Source organism: Heterodontus francisci, chromosome 16 (assembly GCF_036365525.1).
Source record: "Heterodontus francisci isolate sHetFra1 chromosome 16, sHetFra1.hap1, whole genome shotgun sequence".
NCBI classification, from domain to species: domain Eukaryota; kingdom Metazoa; phylum Chordata; class Chondrichthyes; order Heterodontiformes; family Heterodontidae; genus Heterodontus; species Heterodontus francisci.
Window position 1 is genome coordinate 85,995,446 of NC_090386.1, and position 18,892 is coordinate 86,014,337.

The 18,892-nt window shown below is 41.8% G+C and overlaps 1 protein-coding gene across 1 annotated transcript in view; it reads right to left on the reverse strand.

Moving 5' to 3' along the window:
• The window catches only part of dhx35 (DEAH-box helicase 35), a 66,170-nt gene that overhangs the window by 11,400 nt on the left and 35,878 nt on the right, over positions 1–18,892 (reverse strand). The window contains exons 11-17 of the mRNA XM_068048516.1: positions 16,744–16,902; positions 14,781–14,991; positions 11,521–11,645; positions 9,748–9,802; positions 8,049–8,144; positions 5,327–5,421; positions 1,246–1,323 (exon numbers count right to left, since the gene is read on the reverse strand). Of these exons, the coding sequence (XP_067904617.1) occupies positions 1,246–1,323; positions 5,327–5,421; positions 8,049–8,144; positions 9,748–9,802; positions 11,521–11,645; positions 14,781–14,991; positions 16,744–16,902 (819 nt within the window). The remainder of the gene's footprint in view (positions 1–1,245; positions 1,324–5,326; positions 5,422–8,048; positions 8,145–9,747; positions 9,803–11,520; positions 11,646–14,780; positions 14,992–16,743; positions 16,903–18,892) is intronic.

Consider the following 18,892-nt stretch of genomic DNA (forward strand, 5'->3'; position numbering starts at 1 on the left):
CTCCAGGGCAGAGCTTTTTCTATAATAATAATACTCGGTTTTTATCTGTCCTGTTTTGATTGGTCAGTTTAAGGGGCACATCTTTTGGTCACTTTATTTGGTGGGTAGTGCCTGGCACATGTGGAGGCACATGGGGCACAAAGAGGACTGCCAAACGCTGGCGACAGCAGCGGGGTGGGGTGATTGGTGGAGAATAACAGCGTAAGGTAAGGAGAGCCCAACAACAAAGTTACCCTGGCTGGAGAGATTGTTTCCATGAGGGATGGGATGAGATTGATGGAGATGGGGATGGCATGGGAGGGAGGGGATGGCATGCGAGGGGTGAATGAGATGATGAAATTGGTTAAATATGGCAAAATGGTAGGCACGATTATTTGTTACAACTTATTCAAATTATTCAAAAGCTATTCTTTGCACTGAAAATGAAGATTCACCAGATTTGAATGAAAAAGTTTTAGAAAAACTGTCAGGTGAATTAAAAGAATATATCAGCATCGATTCTATAGATGAAGATGATAACAGTTTGTACCCTCCAGAGTTTCTACACAGTCTAACTCCAATGGACATATCACCGCACAAACGTAGACTCAAGGAAGGAGCAGTTCTGATCTGTTCTGATGAAAGGTCACAGACCTGAAATGTTAACTCTGTTTCTCTCTGCACAGATGCTGCCAGACCTGAGTATTTCCAGCACTTTCTGTTTTTATTTCAGATTTCCAGCATCTGCAGTATTTTGCTTTTATTATATTGGTAGCAAGGAAGGCTTTTTCTTCAATGATAGATGCTAAAATTATAACAGGCAGATTTCAAGGAAATGGAGTGTTTATTTCTCGAATAATATTGAGCCCAGGAGAAACACAGGAGAAACAGTTCCCAAGTAGATTTCCATATTCTATGACTATAAACAAGTCACAAGACTAGACTCTTGACAAATTTGTATTTATATTCCTAGGCCTGTTTTTATACATGGACAGCTTTATGCAGCTTTTTCTAGAGTGAAAAGTTTTGATTCTGTTAAAGTCTCTGGTGAAAGAATAATTAGAAATCCTGTATTTAAAGTAGCTCTGTTGCAATAAGGATACTAATTTGACTGCAAATGTTTTGCAGGTCTCTGCTAGTAATGGTATTATTTTGCAGTTCTCTTAAGTGGAACATAGGCTAATAACCACCTTCCATGGGTTTATACATGGCATGGAACTAATTCTGTATCTCCTCCAACCTAGACACAAAAGGCTGGATTCAAACCTTAATGAAGGCCTCGTAGACGTTCAGCATTGTGAGATGATCACCTTCAGCTACAGCAAACTTCCTGTGCTCTCTGGCCTTGAAAGGGAATTTAAAAAAGAAAGCAGTAAGATTCGCACAAAAGCAAAATTAAACCACAGGAACAGATAACATGCCCCAGGTGAAACACACAACCAAATAAAAGACTCTATCTCCACCCAACCACCCTCCACACCCCATACACACACAGAAACACTCTCATGTTGCCCTGTATTCTTCCACTTACAAACTATTTCACACAAGTCACAGCAGCTGATTATAGCAACTGTTACAACTGCAGGTTTTATATAGGCATTTTCTCTTTGAACAATTTCACAGTGGTTCTCACACACTTAGGATTCAGAAGCTGTACTGGTTGGTTGGTTGTTGGCACCCTTCCATCTATGAAAGATGGACACGCAGCAAACAATCTATTTAAGTGGGGTGTCTTCTCTTGGTAAACCTTTGTTGATGGCTGTGAAGGCCAATCCTTGAGAGGCAGGTTCTGCCAAAAGTACTGCTCGTGAAGCTGTCAAGTGACGCTGTGAGTTGTTGACTCCTAAGTGCGATAGCAGACATTTAGGGCCTTCATGTCATGCTTGCAAGCATCCTTGAAGCAGAGCTTTGGGCGCCCCACAGGTCATCTGACCCCGGCTACCTCACCATACAGAAGGTCCTCAGGTAGGCGATCGTCTTCCATCCTGCGGATGCGTCCCATCCACCAAAGCCGCCTCTGTTCGATTAGTGCCAACACACTTGGGAGCTCTGCCTTTCGAGAGGACTACCACATTTGTGATGTTATCCTGCCAGGATATACTCATTATGTGCTGCAGACGGCGAAGATGGAAATTATTGAGCTTCTTTTCCTGGCAGCTGTAAGTTGCCCATGTTTCACAGTCATACAGCAGGGTGCTGAGAACACAGGCCTTATAAACCATCAGCTTGGTCCTAAGGGTCAGCTTGGTGTTATTCCATGCGCGTTTTGCAAGTAGGTCAAAGGTGGCTGGTAGCTGCTTTCCCTATATGTGATTCGAGCTCTGCACTAGGGGACAGATTGTCCGTCACCGTGGACTCAAGGTAGCAGAATTTGCTAACCACTTCCAGTGGGGTGTTATTTAGTGTGATCAGGGGCAGAGATGCAACACCTTGTCCCATTACCATGGTTTTCTTGATGCTTATCGTCAAGGAGAACAAGTTACAGGCATGGGAGAGACAGTCCATGAGTCTTTGTAGTTGAGTTTCCATGTGAGCTACTAGCGCAGCATCATCAGCATAGAGGAGTTCTCTGACCAGGACATGATGGGCTGAATTTCATAAGCCCGCTGCCGCAAAAAAAAATGACGGCCTGCATGTGTGGGCTGCACAGCAAAGAGCCGCTGCGGTTCCAAGTGTGGCAGGTCATCGGTCATCTAAATAGCCGTGGGCGGGACACCCCACCCCACTCCCCGATCACGTGGAGGGGGTGGGTTGTCCGTCCCCGGCAATGGCGTCAGCTGCCTGTGCGCAGGCGCTGACAGGGTAGTCAGCCCTACTGAGAAATTTTAATATTTAAAGGGAATTGAATTAAAATAAATAAAAGCATCTCTTCTGTCCCTCTCCCACCCCCACCCACCCCCCAAACGGGGATTCGAAGGCGCGGCTGTGCTTGCTGGCGGGGTTAAGATTGCGGTGGGACATCAGGAGGCGACAGGAGAGTAATTAATTCAGGTATTTTAATTTATTTAAATATTTAAATTGAGGTCCCATTGACGAGCAGCCTGGTTTGGAGGTGGGGGGGGGGGGGAGGGGTGGGGGTGGGGGTGCCGCCATGAGGCCTCGCTGCTGCTGATAATATCGGCTTGGGCCCTGCCAGTGTTGAGGTCCATGGCAGGCCTCATTCAGAGCCATCTTCAGGCCCATCCCCGCTACAGATCCCGACGTCGAGGGCTCCTTTAAATCCAGCCCAATGTGTTTTTGTCTTTGATTTTTGTACTAGCAGCTGGTTAATGCAGTTAAGTTACCCAACTTGCAGTAATCTGCTTACTGAATTTAATGGCGGCTTTCCCTACATTATGAATCTCACTTCAGAATGGCAACATTAAATTCTGAGGCGATTTTACAGGGTAGAATAAATACCTATTTAATATAATGCAGTTAAATAAAATATGCAACTCAAAATTCTGAAAAGTACTTAACGGGGTTAGGCATAAAAATATACATATGTTGAAAAAAGTTGAATACAGATTAATTATCCTTTGAAAGAATGTTTCTGGTTTTGAATCAAAGTCTCTGTTACTTGTTATGTGTACTAATTATAGTAACATATGAGCTTATTCAAGTATGGAGCTCAAAACAAATCACACCATCCTATCAGGAACATCCCCTTTTGTTTGCTGGGATGCACTGAATTCACCACCTTCCAGACATTCACAATAAACAACTTCCAGCATTTTCTCTTTTTATTTCAGAGTTCCAACATCTGCAGTACTTTGCTTTTGTACAATAAACAATCACCTTGTTCAGATTACAACAAGCCTCTGCTATTTACAGTGATGAGCCCATTAGCAATTTAAAATCAGTAAATCACCTTGACCCAGGAACAAAAGACAATCTCTGCTTCTTTAATTAAAAATGAAACAAAAGTGAAATTTGTGACAAGCACAATTACAGGGAAGATCAGTTTTCTTTATCCCCCTGTAAAGTGGAAATTATAATTTGCTTCCATTTTTGTCTAGAAGCTTTTATTTGAGAGACAGCAGGGAAATTTAACATAATATAAATCAGCAGGTGATGTATCACACTACATTAAACTACCTTGAGGTTAGTAATGAATGGGACAAATGAAAGACGTGGAAAAGTCTGTTGGGCCAAGACGATTCTTTTTCCCTCAAGCTCAAGGAAGACAACTCTCAGTCTTGCTTTTATATTCTCTAGGTACAGAGGAGTAAATTTATGGTGCTACATAGTGTGCAGAGACCAGTACACCCTTGTAAAATGAAACTATGCACATCCACAGGACGTATCACGTGATGCTTTAATCCTTCAGCTTCCTGCTTTTACAGCATGTTGCCTCAACCTCAGAAGCACACCCAACATGAAACACAGCACACAGACAAGAAAAAAAGGACTTCTTTAAACAAAGAGAAAGACCTAATTGGTAAATGTACATAAAATAGCAAATGCAGGACAGTGAGCTTGAAATGACATTTATAAAGCACACAGATCTCATGGATTGCAACGTGATTTGAACCTCTTCTGTTACATAATAGCTTCAGAATAATTTAAGAGATCCACTGATGCCTCAATGTGTTTATCAAGTGAGTAGCTGAACCGTGGAGACTGAGGAGGTTCTGGGTTCAATTGCTTTTGTTGATTTAGCTGATCCCAAGCTGGAAGTGCCAAAAAAAGCACCACTGTAGATCTCAGTGCCCTTATGAGAGTGAGGTGGAAATTGTCCGGAGTGCTGCATGGACTGTGGGTGAGCACAGAATTGAGCTTGGCTGTGGTGCCCTCCACAGTCAAATAGTCTGGTGTCAATCACTGCCAAGATGCACACATGAAAAACAGATGAAGTGCTGGAGGATAACTCATCCCTGGTAAATCATGCCCAGCAAGGAGTCAATCCCTTCAAGAAAGGACAGAGGTGGTGAGCAGGGAGTGGTGGGGTTGGGGGGGGGGGGGGGGGCTGGGGGAAGGGGGTAATTGGCAATAAAAATAAGATTCAAATTCATAAAATCATGCATTATACGTAAGGCACACAGGAGTTGGTGGTGTATGTAAAAATAATGTGTGACGTGAGTCAGACCTCTGCGGCTCACTCAACTATTATTGCTAAATCATTTGACATGTGAGAAACAACTATTTTATACACGTACACATTTTATGTTCCACAGAAGCCCTTAAATTATATTATAGCTCTGTCCATTAAAACCCAGTGCCCGTTCCCTCTAAATAAAATGCTTGGTCCCCTAGGCTAGATTACTGCTTTGTTACGGTGCAGAGGCCAATCTGCTCTCAGAGATTCAATTATAGAATATTAGTGGGGTGCCCCAAATGTGAGAGTTTATAAAACTTCCAAACCTACCGCTGCACTTTTCTGGCTTGGGGGCACCACAAACACATTCTGTATCTGCATCATGGCCGCTATACTCAAAATCTCCTGTGAGCAACCAAAGTTTCCTCAAATTCAAAGAAAAAGGACAAGATTAGTAATTATCACCTACATTGCACATCTGTATTAGTCACAATGTCCCAAATGAATGTGACGATGATGATCATGTCTATTTAAAAAACACCCTTTTCCTGCACATTCTGATTTCTCCCAATCACACTGCATACCATTTCCTGGATGAGGTAGTTGCTAGCTCGAATCAGCCTGTCCTGAATGTTTCAATGGACTCCTCTTGTACGATCAAAATATGCAATGTCTTGTTTCTATGTTTCTATGCAAAAGTGATTAAGTTATTTTATTTTTAAAAAATACAATTAGAAAAGATTCGGTTAAATTCTAAGCATGTGGCCATTGGCATACAGGCACTGCCAACATATCAGTTTCTATTCATGAGTGTATGTTTGCCAATGTACCTCAGCCATAAGGTTCTTAATAACTTGTATTCACATTTACTGTATACTGATGCAATATTGATGATTTGTTAAAATTAAAGTAACAAGCCTATGTCAAGTGTTATTTTGTAAGCTGGGCTGCTGGGAGCCATGCAGTGCTAGTGTATTTATTTGGGCCGCACAGGCGAGGCTAAGGGTCCTGAAATACCTGTGCAATACCATTTCTGTGCAAGTCACTGTGGTTAGGGAGACTTCACCAGGCCTGTAAAAGTATCAGCCCTGCATTTTCAAATACCCACTAGTTCTCCATTCTGTATTTGGAAATGGATCTGGAGAAAAGCATCGCTTGCAGTAGGACACAGTTGCACTGGACACATAATATTGCATAGAATTTGTAGCACAGAAGCAGGCCATTCGGCCCAGCTAGTTTGTGCTGGTGTTTATACTCCACGAGCCTCCACCTACCCTACTTCATCTAGCCCGATCAGCAAATTATTTTAATTAAAGCAAAACACTGCAGATGCCGGAAATTGGAAATAAAAACAGAAAGTGCTGGAAATACTCAGAGCTGTTCTGATGAAAGGTCACAGATCTGAAACATTAACTATGCTTCTCTCTCCACAGATGCTGCCTGACCTGCTGAGTATTTCCAGCACTTTCTGTTTTTTTTTATTTCAGCATATTCTTTTATTCCTTTCTCCTTCACGTACTTATCTGTGTTTTCCTTAAATGCATCTATGCTATTCGCCTCAAGTACTCCATGAAGTAGCAAGTTCCACATTCTAACAATTCTTTGGGTAAAGAAATTTCTCCTGTGAAGCACCTTGGGATGTTTTACTATGTTAAAGGCGCTATATAAATACAAGTTGTTGTTGAATTCCTCATTCCCCAGTTCTGGTCTCCCCCACAAGTGAAAACATCTTGTTATTGCCTACTCTATCAAAGACCTTCATAATTTTAAAGCTCTCTATTTGATCACCCCCTCACCCTTCTCTTTTTCAGAAACAGATAGGATGCAAATTCAATCTTAGGTTTGGCCAACTGTAGAAATATCTCCCCTGATGGGAGAGTGAGCAACAACTTTACAAAAAGCATCCAACAAAGGACGAATCAGATTCTGCTCATCCACATCGCAGTGTCTGGTTCAGAATGTCTTTGTACCCTGGCTCCATCTTGCTTTCCAATGACTGTTGAAACTGGCAGTGGACCTGATCCCATCAGTTTCCTGCCAGGTAGGATAGGATTAAAATCACCCCTATAATGTCCACAACTGTGAATTCTCACAAAGAGTGATTAATTTCCTCCTCTTCTTCCTCCAGGTAGGCTGGTCAGCAGCAATAATGGGAGTCGTCCACCTCAACAGGGCCCGGAAACCCCCTTGAAGTGACACTATAACATATTAGTCAAGGTCAGTCTTTCCCTCGAGACAGAGAAACAGACAGTTCTTCTACAACAACAACTTGTATTTATATAGCACCTTCAACCTCGTGAAATGCCCAGGAACATTATCATACAAAATTTGACACCGAGCCACAAAAGGAGATATTAGGGCAACTGACCAAACGCTTGGGTTAAAGAGTTAGATTTTAAGGAGCGTCTTGAAAAGAGAGAGAGGTAAAGAGGCAGAGAGGTTTAGGAAGGAAATTCCAGAACTTGGGGCTTAGATTAAGACAAGACCGCCAATGGTGGGGCAATGAAAATTGGGGATGCACAAGAGGTCAGTATTGTAATGCAGTGATCTTGGAGGGTTGTAGGGCTGGAGGAGGTTACAGAGATAGGGAGGGGTGAGGTCTTGAAGAGATTTGAATATGAAGATGCGTATTTCAAATTCAAGGCATTGCCGGACCAGGAATCAATGTAGGCCAGGAAGCACAGAGGCGATGGGTGAATGGGACATGGTGCAGGTTGAAATATTGGCAGCATAGTTTTGGATATGTTGAAGTATATGGAGAGTACAAGGTGAGAAGCTGGTTAGGAAAGCCTTCGAATGTTCCTTTAATGTAAAAATATCTGAAAGTGCTTCACAGGAGCTTTGAAACTAAAGGAAACCTTTTAAACAACACTGGCAATCTATCAATTCCCCTAAATAAATGTTAAAATGTGTAGCTTTTTTTTGATTCAGAATACAGATCTCTCATCTCTTACATCTTCGTTGTTCCCCCAAGCTGTCATGGAACTTGTTCAAACAATCCAGTTTAATTAGTACACCAATCATACTTTACTCTTCTGACCCAGAGGCTTACCTGACTCCAGCAGCATTTTAGCAAACATGGGATTGAGGGGGAATTCAGCCATGCGTAGGCCAAGAGGGTCAGTAAGGAAACACTGATCGTTCAAACCTGCAAATGGCACACAGAACAAATCCTGCAATTAATGAAGTGATATAATTGTGGGGAAAACATATCTACGTCTGTGTGACTATCATTCTCTTTATTTAATTATTAATTTGATTCCAAATAAAAACCTAACTTGGAAAAAAAAATGTAGCCTCTCATTCCCTTCAATAAGCTCTCATAATGGAAAGCTGGCATGCAATAAAGATGCCAGTCAGCTTTGGAGTCTGATTCGGATCATAGGATTTCTCTCCGGCAACTGAGCATCATAGTGAGACTGAGCAATACTCTTCTGAGGTCCAGGTTCAATCCAGCCTAGATTGAATGGAAATCTTTTACTTTAAGGGTCATAAATTAAATGAGTTTAGGGTACTTTCAGTGGCTGCACCTTTAGAGTCAATTTGACCCTCTAAAGATTGCACCTATCTCCCCCTTAAAGAGGATAGATACTGTTATGTTTTTGTGGTTTTATGCTACATATACTACTTGGGTTCAGTGTCAATGTAAATGGCTGCCCCGTCCTGCATGGATTAAAGTATGGCTTTATCTGCCTTGTACCCAAGCAAATGTAGCAAGACCCAGGGACTGAGAAGTGAATCCTTGCCACTGTATTCCAGTTTACGGAATAGATCCTGTGCCAACTGCTGACCTCCTTTCCTTCAGTATATGGAAAATAAACCTATCTGACCAAGATTCAGAATGTGAATGCACATTAAGTGCATAAACAAACATTACACTTACAATAATTACAAACTTTATTATCCTCCCCAAAATGACAAATTAACAAAGCTGCTTCTCTTAACATAAAATTGATCCTTAAAGCATGGTTGTTCACTTGGTGAAATACTACAATAGTGGCACTGATAAAGCTCAGTCTCCCTGCTGGCTTCAGAGTGATTGCTGAGCAGAGCCTGAGAAGCCTACAGTAAGCAAACAATTGTAAGTTCTTGGCCACAGAGCTGCTCATCAATGAGAGCACAAAAGAATCATTGGCCCTGCTGCCAACACTGGCCCAATCCACATCTTGGCCCTCGATACAGATGTCAATCACCTAGAAATTTAATGAATGGCCCGCTTCACTGATCAGTGCCAAATACTTTAATTACCTGCTGCATAGGTTCCATTCCCAGGTATCATGTGAACACGCAACCCACGCATATCAAGGACTGTGCAAGTTTCTGTTTTTCCCTGTGTGGCGAATATTAGCCAGGCTATAACGTGTTGTTTGCAGGAAGCAGGCACCAATAATAGATTTTAACCCAGTGCATGTATTGTGACCAGCAATAAGGAAACTAATGGATAATCAAATGATGACAAAATGGCTTTGTTTCATCGCAGATTCCATTTGTCTCACTCACCACCACCCCCCACACACCTCCGAGAAGGAGGGTCAGTAGTTGGTCATCAGATAACTGACAAGTGTGAGTTTCAGTCCTCACCAGGCAGGCAGCAGGTGCCAGAAGCTAATTATCAAAACCAAAAGAATGCACTGAATTCCATGTTGGGTGTATGTTCTATAGCTAGAAGAATCTTTACCCACTTCTTTTGAAAGACTGCCTACAGAGAAGGTGAATTTTGTCAGAAGTCCTGAAAACAAATTTATCCTTACCTCCTAGTGCATAAAGCAGTTCTAGTGCCTGGACCATTGACTGGGCTGGGGGAGGCTGTGAACAGAACAAAGGACATTAGGTGTTTGACTTTTGCATGGCTATTACAACCCCATAATTTATATAGCATACCCATACTCAAAGTCTGTTATACAAACGGTGGCATAGTGGTAATGTCACTGTACTAGTAATCCAAAAGCCCAGGGTAGTGCTCTGGGGACATGGGTTCAAATTCCACCACAACAGATGGTGAAATTTGAATTCAATTAATATGGAATTAAAAAAGCTAGTCTAATGGTGACCATGAAACCATTGTCGATTGTTGTAAAAACCCATCTGGTTCAATAATGTCCTTTAGGGAAGGAAATCTGCCGTCCTTACCTGGTCTGGCCTACATGTGACTCCAGATCCATAGCAATGTTGTTGACTCGTAAAATGCCCTATTCAATGGCCTAGCAAGCCTCTCAGTTCAAGGGCAATTAGAAATGGGCAATAAATGCTGGCCTAGCCTGTGATGCCCACATCCCATGAACAAATAAAAAAAAGGTACAGGATTCTTACATTTACAAAAAGTAACAGGATTTTTTTTCTCTGTTGCGTCTTAATTTAATAATGTCCTCACCATCGCACTCTGATATGCTTCACACTCCTCATTGTAACACTTCCTGATATGTTCTGCTTCGATCACCATAATACTGATATATTCCACACATTTCACTGTTAACATTCTGATATGCCCCACACCTCTCAGCGTAACAGTGATATGTGCCACACATTTCACTGTAACGTTCTGATATATCCCACACTTGTCATTGTAACATTCCAATATGCCCCATACCCTCACTATAATATTTTAGGATATGCCTCACACTCTTAACTATAAGACTGCAATAATTATCATGACTGGCTGAGGTTCCAGGGTCACTTTTTGCACAAAATAATTGTGCCTCAGTGGCCGCTGGATTTTATTTAAAATAGACAGTAATTACTATACATGGTTAACAGTTCCTTTTTCTCTGGTAGCACAGTGCATAACACAAAAGCAAATTAATGTGGGGGCTGGAAATCTGAAATAAAAACAGAAAATGCTGGAAAACATTCAGCAGGTCAGGCAGCATCTGTGCAGAGAGAAAAAGAATTAAACTGAGTATTTCCCAGCATTTAACTCTGTTTCCCTCTCCACAGCTGCTGTCTGACCTGCTGAGTGTTTTCCGCATTTTCTGTGTTTTTTGTCGTGCTTTGTATAAAAGTATTATATGTGCTACTTAGCACAGTTGTTAACCCTCAGCAAATGAAACCACTTAGGACTGTAACACGTTGGTTAGACATACATACCTCTGCAATGAGAGCATTTTATTTAAATGCTCCTTACCCCTCTAGAACTGCAAGATATCAACACACAGTTGTGGCATGTGGGACTCAGTGGACAGAAGGCACCTCCAATGCTGAGGCAATCACTTGATTGTGGAATTTTTGTGTGAAGTTTTTATAATTTTAAATTAATACAGGAATGTAAAGAAAGCGCTGCCCTGGAAATAGAGCTTTCACACCTTGCACCATTTCCTGATTCAAAGAACCTCTGTCGAAGCTACTTTTTGCAATCAACCATTAGAAATCCAGCAAGCAACTCTCAGCCTAATTTTACAAGCTGTGACAAATTCCTATCGGAAGGCTTAATCCAAAAGTTTCACATTTCAGTTCTGCAGGCCTCATGCACAGGATTATATTCGCATGATAATAAATAGACGTTAGCCGGAGATACAGTAATTACTTACAGACAGAAAATTGAATCTCAGCACATTGTCAATGCCCAGCGCTTTCAGCTGCAGTATGACTGGAGCAAGGTTACTGCGCTGCATCTCTGGCACCGTGGATTCTGGCAGCTTCTCAAATGTTTCCTCTAAAGTAGCACAGCAATAGAAAAAGAAACAAGTAACATTCTAAAGCCTGCACTTCAAACTGCCAGGTTGCATGTTGAAACTTCAAAAAGCTAAAGGAGAACTTTCACTTTCTTGTATACAGCTAGCGCTACAATAAGGGGAGATGTTTCACAGATTTTGATCCCCAATACGTGCCTCAGAACACAAAATATCACAAGGTAGGGCATTTCAATAGCTTAACACACTGTTCACAAATCTGGGTGCAACAAGCGACGGTTTACTGCATTCGAACTGCTGTACACAAGAAGAGTCGAGGTTCCAAATAGTAACATAAAGACAGAAGAATCTGCTATTTTGTCACTGGGATTCCTTTCAACCTTTAAATTGGTACAATATCAGTATACAAACTCATTCAGCATTCGTATGAAATTCCTTTATCTATCTTAACACAGGTGAAAACAAGTTTAAAATAAACAAGTTAACATCTTTATTGAAATGGCAGACAAAGAAATTTCTTACAAATGTGCTAATGCACGAATATTCAGAGAGCCTAATATGAAAGCTTCAACACAGTTAGCAGTGGAGGGTTCAAGTTTAAACAAATGGTCTCATATAAAATTAACAGCTGGGCTACACCCCTGCTAAAGAAGATGCACCCTGGCTTGGGGTAAGCCACCTTTAACGTGTCTCAGATAGTACTCAGTCTACAAGCAAGATGCACAGCGAAAGAAAGAAGGCTTACATCTTCTTTGTCCTTTCATCTTTCAACTCGATACTCAACATGCTGACCTGAGCCTTGGGTAGCAGTGGGGTTGGGACAATGGGCTTTAGTGCTTCCCTGAGCCAAGGAGAAATCATCCAGGATTTCATTCTCCTGATCACTTTCCAATGAGCCTTTGTTGTAAAGAATGTATGTGTGTGCGTGTTTGTGTGCATGAGCGTGTGCGTGAGTGTGTGTGTGCACCACCCAGTGTAGCGCTCAGTCGCAAAGACTAGAAAGTCCTCAGTTCAATAGCTGATCTGGGATCAGTTCATAGAATCATACAACACAGAAGGAGGCTATTCAGCCCATCATGCCTGTGTTGGTTCTTTGGTAATGCTATTCAATTAATCCCACCCCCCTGCTATTTCCCCATAGCCTTGTATTTTTTCCCTTCAAGTTCTTATCCAATTCCCTTTTGAATGTCAACAATTGAATCTGCTTCCACCACTCTTTTAGGTATTGCATTCCAGATCACAACAGCTCACTGCACGTCACTTCTCGTTCTTTTGTCAATCACCTCAAATCCGTGGCTTCTGGTTGCTGACCCTTCTGCCAATGCCAACAGTTTCTCATTATTTACTCTATCAAAACCATTCACAATTTTGAACAACTCTACTAAATCTTCTCTTATCTGATCTCAGCGGAAGCAACTGTTGGGTAAAGCCTGGCTACCCGACCCGAACCCGACTACGTGTCGGGTTTGGGTAGGGTCGGGTTTGTTATTCTGCATCCAGCATTCGGACTCAGGTCGGGCTGGGCTGTACTGTTTTGTTTCATACTGTTTTTGCTTTAGTCTATGATCTTTTTCTGTTTCAAAAATATATTTGTTACTTTCGGGTTGGGTTGGGCATTTAAAAAAAATTTAAGGACTCGAGCCCGGGTCGGATTCAGGTTGGCTGTTGTCAGGTCCGTTCCAGGTTGGGTTTTAATTTTATACCCAAGCCAGGCTTTACTGTTGGGGTATGACAACATGGTTCAGGAACCCTGGACTACAGAGGGGAAATAAAGCAGCAAGGATTTCCACTCCCAATCGTTCTCCAGTACCTTGTACTAGAAAGCACAAGGGTCAGGAGGTTGAGCTGTATTGCTCCCCCTGGTTGAACAGTGTGCCAACATTCACTTTCTAAGCTCGCACATGAAGAACAGTAACTAGAGCGAGGCACTGGGGGCTGTCAGTGGCTGTGTCACTGTAACCCAGCAAAAGTCAACGAACCCAATGAGGAAGAGTGAATATTGAAAGGAAGAAAAAACTGTTTTGCAAATGATATTGACGTCCTCAAAAAGCAGGCTCCTGCTCCTGAAAAAGATCCATCAGTTTGGCATCACTGAGCCAAGCTACTGCTGCTGTAGCCACAATTAATTAATTACAATTTTCCTGCATAGTAAAATCTCGTATTAAAGCACTGCCGAATTTTCACTTCATACTCAGGTTTTGTAATCTGCCTTTGAGGTTTTTTTTTTTAAAAGGACTTTTCCTCTACATTTGGACTGTCCATGGCCCGGTGATGGTCAGAATAAAGATTTTAAAGGTTTTTTAAAAAAAAGCTATCTAGTACATGACCGTCACAATAGGTCAATGCAGGAAATAAGTTGTAGATTATTCAGAATTATGCACTACACCAACCACACTCCCACCCCACAAACCAATTTCTCATTCCTTTGTAACTATAGGTCAAACTCGTGCTGAGGTATAATTCTACAGGCACCAGTTCTTGCCCATTTTAAATGGCCAATCTTGATACATGAGTAAAGACAGCGACTGTCGCTGGGATGTTCTACCACCGAGGCAGCACAGCCAAGCCAAATCATATTCTCACCAAAAATACATACACACTCTCCTCTCCATCACTAAGACCACCTACCTCCAACTCCACAATATCGCCTGCCTCCCCCACTTCAGCTCATCTGCTGCTGAAACCCTCATCCATGGTTTTGATTCCTCCAGACTCAAATAGTCCAATTCTCTGTTAGCTCCTCCAGCCTTACAACCCTCTGAGAACCCCAAGTTCCAGCAATTATTGCCTCTTGTGTACCACCAACTTCTTTCGCCTCACTTTTGGAAGCTGTGCCTTCAGCTGTCTAGGCCCTAAGCTCTGGAATTTTTCTCCCTAACCTCTCCACTGCACTCTCCTCTAAGAAGTTTCTTAAAACCTACCTCTTTGACTAAGCTTTTGATCACGTGTTCTAATATCTCTTTATGAAGCTCGGTGTCAAGTTCTGTCTTGCAACGATCCTGTGAAGCACCTTGGAAGGTTTTCCTACATTGGAGGCGCTATATAAATACTACTTATTATTCCTCCTGCCCTGTAAGGCTCAGGTGCACATCTAACTGTCATATCAGGTGAGCTTCAGGATTGCTTTAAATGAACATTACCTACAGATACTTTCTCACCTGTGCACAGTCTGAAGCATTTTCCAGAGCGATTTCGACCAGCGCGTCCTGCTCGCTGAGCTGCAGATGCCTGGGAGACAGGGGTTACCACAAGGGATTCGATGCCTGTTCTGGGATTGTAGGCTCTCAGCTTCACAAAGCCACAATCGATGACAAAAACAATCCCATTAATAGTGATTGAGGTTTCTGCAATGTTTGTGGCCACCACTATCTGCAGAGAGAAATGAAGGAATATATAACCAGTGCTGTACCTTTACAGAAGAACAGAAGCTATGTTAAATCTTTATAAATCACTGGTTAGGCCTCAGCTGGAGTACTGTGTCCAATTCTGCTACCCACAATTCGGAAAGGATGTCAAGGCCTTGGAGAGGATGCAGAGAAGATTTACTAGAATTATACCAGGGATGAAGAACTTCAATTATATGGAGACACTAGAGAAGCTGGGGTTGTTTTCCTTACAGCAGAGAAAGTTAAGGGGAGATTTAATAGAGATGTTCAAAATTATGAAGGGTTTTGATTGAGCAAATAAAGTGAAACTGCCACTGGAAACAGTTTCTCACTATTTACTCTATCAAAACCCTTCATAATTCAGTCACCAGAGGACACACTTTAAGTTAACTGCCAAAAGAATCAGAGGGGAGATGAAGAGAATTGTCTTCACACTGCGAGTTGTTACAATCTGGAATGCACTGCCTGAATGGGTGGTGGCAACAGATTCAATAGTAACTTTCAAAAGGAAATTGGATACGTACATAAAAAGGAAAACCTTTGCAGGGCTATGGAGAAAGAGCTAGGGGAGTGTGTTAATTGGATAGCTCTTCCAAAGAGCTAGCACAGGCATGACAGGTCGAATGGCCTGTTCTGCGTCGTATAATTAGGATTTTCTACTGTTTTTCCTCACTGTAAAAGATGAAAGAAGGGGACAGTGCCATGTGCTGGCACAGTGAAGTACTGCGCCACAGAATACTGTGTACACAGTGTAGGTTACATTTAGGAACAAACCACTTGGCTTGCTGCATACAGGAAATAATTTTTTAAAGAATCTATTTTTTGTAGATTGTGCGGTTATCCATTAACTTTTCCCTCAGCTTTTTACTCTGCTACTCTCCTAAGTGCGTCCGACTCTACACAGGTGAGACATTGCCCGCAATTTGTATTAATTTAAAATAATTCTGACGCTCACCTAACCTGCCTGTTAAATGTGCAACTGAATCAGTGCAGTGGTAGCACAGTACTCTCACCTCGGAGTTCAAGCCCCACGTCAGGACTCGAGCACATAATCTAGGCTGAAAATTCAATGTAGCCCTGTGGGAGTGCTGCACAGAGGTAGCATTTTTTTTGAGGCGGTGTTAAAACTGAGTTCCTATCTGCCTGATCATAAAAGATCCCAGAGATCTTCTCAAAGAGGGCAGAAGAGTTCTCAAATATAAGCCAATAGTAATCCCTCAACCAATACCACCGAAACAGATTAACTCGTCATTATCTCGTTGCTCTTCATGGGACTTTGCTGTGTGCAAGTTGGCTGTTGCATTTCCCAACATAACAACAGTTAAAAAAGAATTATTTGGCTCTAAACCGTTTGAGGACATAAAGGATGATATGTAAATGCAAACTCTTTCTTTAAAAATGTTGGCTCCTTGACAGGGTATGGTGTAAAGAACGCTTAGTACCTCAGACATTCTTCATGTATTACCCTCGTCAGTGAGTGTAGGCAGACCATTCGACCATAGAAAGCATCACCATCAAGTTGATTCTGTCCTCTCCTGATACCCACAGTCTTATATAGCAACTAAGAACAGAAATGGTGGCTGATTTTCCACTCACTAGCTCAGAGGCCAACAGCAATTTGTCCACTCTCACCCTGATTGAAGTTACTCATCTCAGGACAGATTTTGACAAATATAATGAAGTGACTGGGAACTGCTAGCCATTTCTAACAAGAAACCTGTGCGTGCAATCCCACCTTCCTGCAGTTGGGGGATATTCTTTCAAAGACTTTCATCTGTTCACTGGAAGGCAGCCCTGCGTACATAGGGAGAACACGAAGGTGCTTTTTCATCCCACTGCGGGAAAGAACACGGGCCTGCTCTATCACCATGGAAACCACCAGCTCCACTTCCTCCTGCAGAAAGAAAATATGACAGAAAAGGAATTTCAATGCAATTACTGGTGTTGCTGTGCATCTCCCTATATCCACCACGTTAAAGATAATTGAAACCAGTACAAAATTGTGGCTATTTTACTTCCTCGTACTCATTCTGTTCTGTCTCTTTTTTTTCATCTACCTAACACCAATATCTTTACTTCTCTCTGTGTTCTATTTTTGGATTGGCTATTAAAGCAGTCGCATTAATTCCTGTCTGGGTTATCATATTCAAAATAAACAGGCCAACAACTGTATTAACATAAATTTAAACAAATGTGTTAAGAATGCACAGAGCAAATTAAAGCCACATGGCCTGAAGGATATACATCTATTACCTCACATTTTGCCACTGAGAGGCTGTCTGTATGATCTATAAATGAAGTAAATGTGACTCAAAATAAATAAATGTGTCACAGTAATGAAAATTAAAGGTTCTCTAGTCAAAACACATTTCATCATGACTAAGAGAGCTGCTATTTACTTTTATAAATTGAAGATTAAAATTGATTTTTATATCCTAAAACTCAATTGTTTCAGATCTTCAAAACTCCTTTCAGTTAATGGAAGAAGACTCGTTGCATCAATTTCCACATTTTCTTAACTCATGTTGAGGTGATGTTTGAAGGGTCTCGAACACCTGCCTGTTATCTCATCCTTATTTTCACATGTAAGCCTAGACATATGAATTAGGAGGAGGAGTAGGCCATTCAGCCCCTTCGAGCCTGCTCTGCCATTTAATAAGATCATGGCTGATCTGATTGTGGCCTCAACTCCACTTTCCCGCCTATCCCCGGTACCCTTTGACGTCCTTGTTAGTCAAGAATTTATCTACCTCTGCCTTAAAAATATTCAATGATCATGTCTCCATCACTCTCTGGGGAAGAGAGTTCCAAAGACTCACAACCCTCAGAGAACAAATTTCTCCTCATCTCAGTCTTAAATGGGCAACCCCTGATTTTTAAACTGTGCCCCCTAGTTCTAGTCACTCCCACAAGGGGGAAACATCCTTTCAGCATCCATCCTGTCAAGTCCCCTGAGGATCTTATATGTTTCAATAAGATCACTTCTCATTCTTCTAAAGTCCAAAACCTGTCCAACCTTTCTTCGTAAGATAACACCCAACCACCCCAGGTATCAGTTGAATTGCCTCTAACACATTTATATCCTTTCTTAAATAAGGAGACCAAAACTGTACACAGTACTCCAGATGTCGTCTCACCAATACCCTATACAACTGTAGTAAAACATCCCTACTTTTATATTCCATTCCCCATGCAATAAACAACAACATTTCGTTTGCCTTCCTAATCACTTGCTGTGACTGAATACCAACCTTTTGTGATTCATGTACCAGGACACCCAAATCCCTCTGTACCTCAGAGTTCTGCAATCTCTCTTGATTTAAATAATATGCTGCTTTACTATTCTTCCGGCCAAAGTGGATAAGTTCACATTTTCCCACATTATACTCAATTTGCCAAATTTTTGCCCACTCACTTAACCTATCTAAGTCCCTTTGCAGACTCCTTATGTTCTCTTCACAACTTACTTTCCTGCCTATCCTTGTGTCATCAGCAAAGTTAGTAACCATACATTCGGTCCCTTCATCTAAGTCATTGATATAAATTGTAAATAGTTGAGGTCCCAGTACTGATCCCTGTGGCACATCACTTGTCACATCTTGCCAACCTGAAAATCACCCATTTATGCCGACTCTCCATTTCCTGTTAGCTAACCAATCCTGTATCTAACCCTAACCCAATGGTACCCCCCAACACCATGAGCTCTTATTTTGCTTAGTAATCTTTGATGTGACACCTTGTCAAATGCCTTCTGGAAATCTACATATAGCATATCCACAGGTACCCCTTTATCCATGTTGTTTGTTACTTCCTCAAAGAACTCCAATAAATTAGTCAAACAGCCAGTGAGTATTGGCAGGGTATTCCCCATAGGTGTCCCCTCA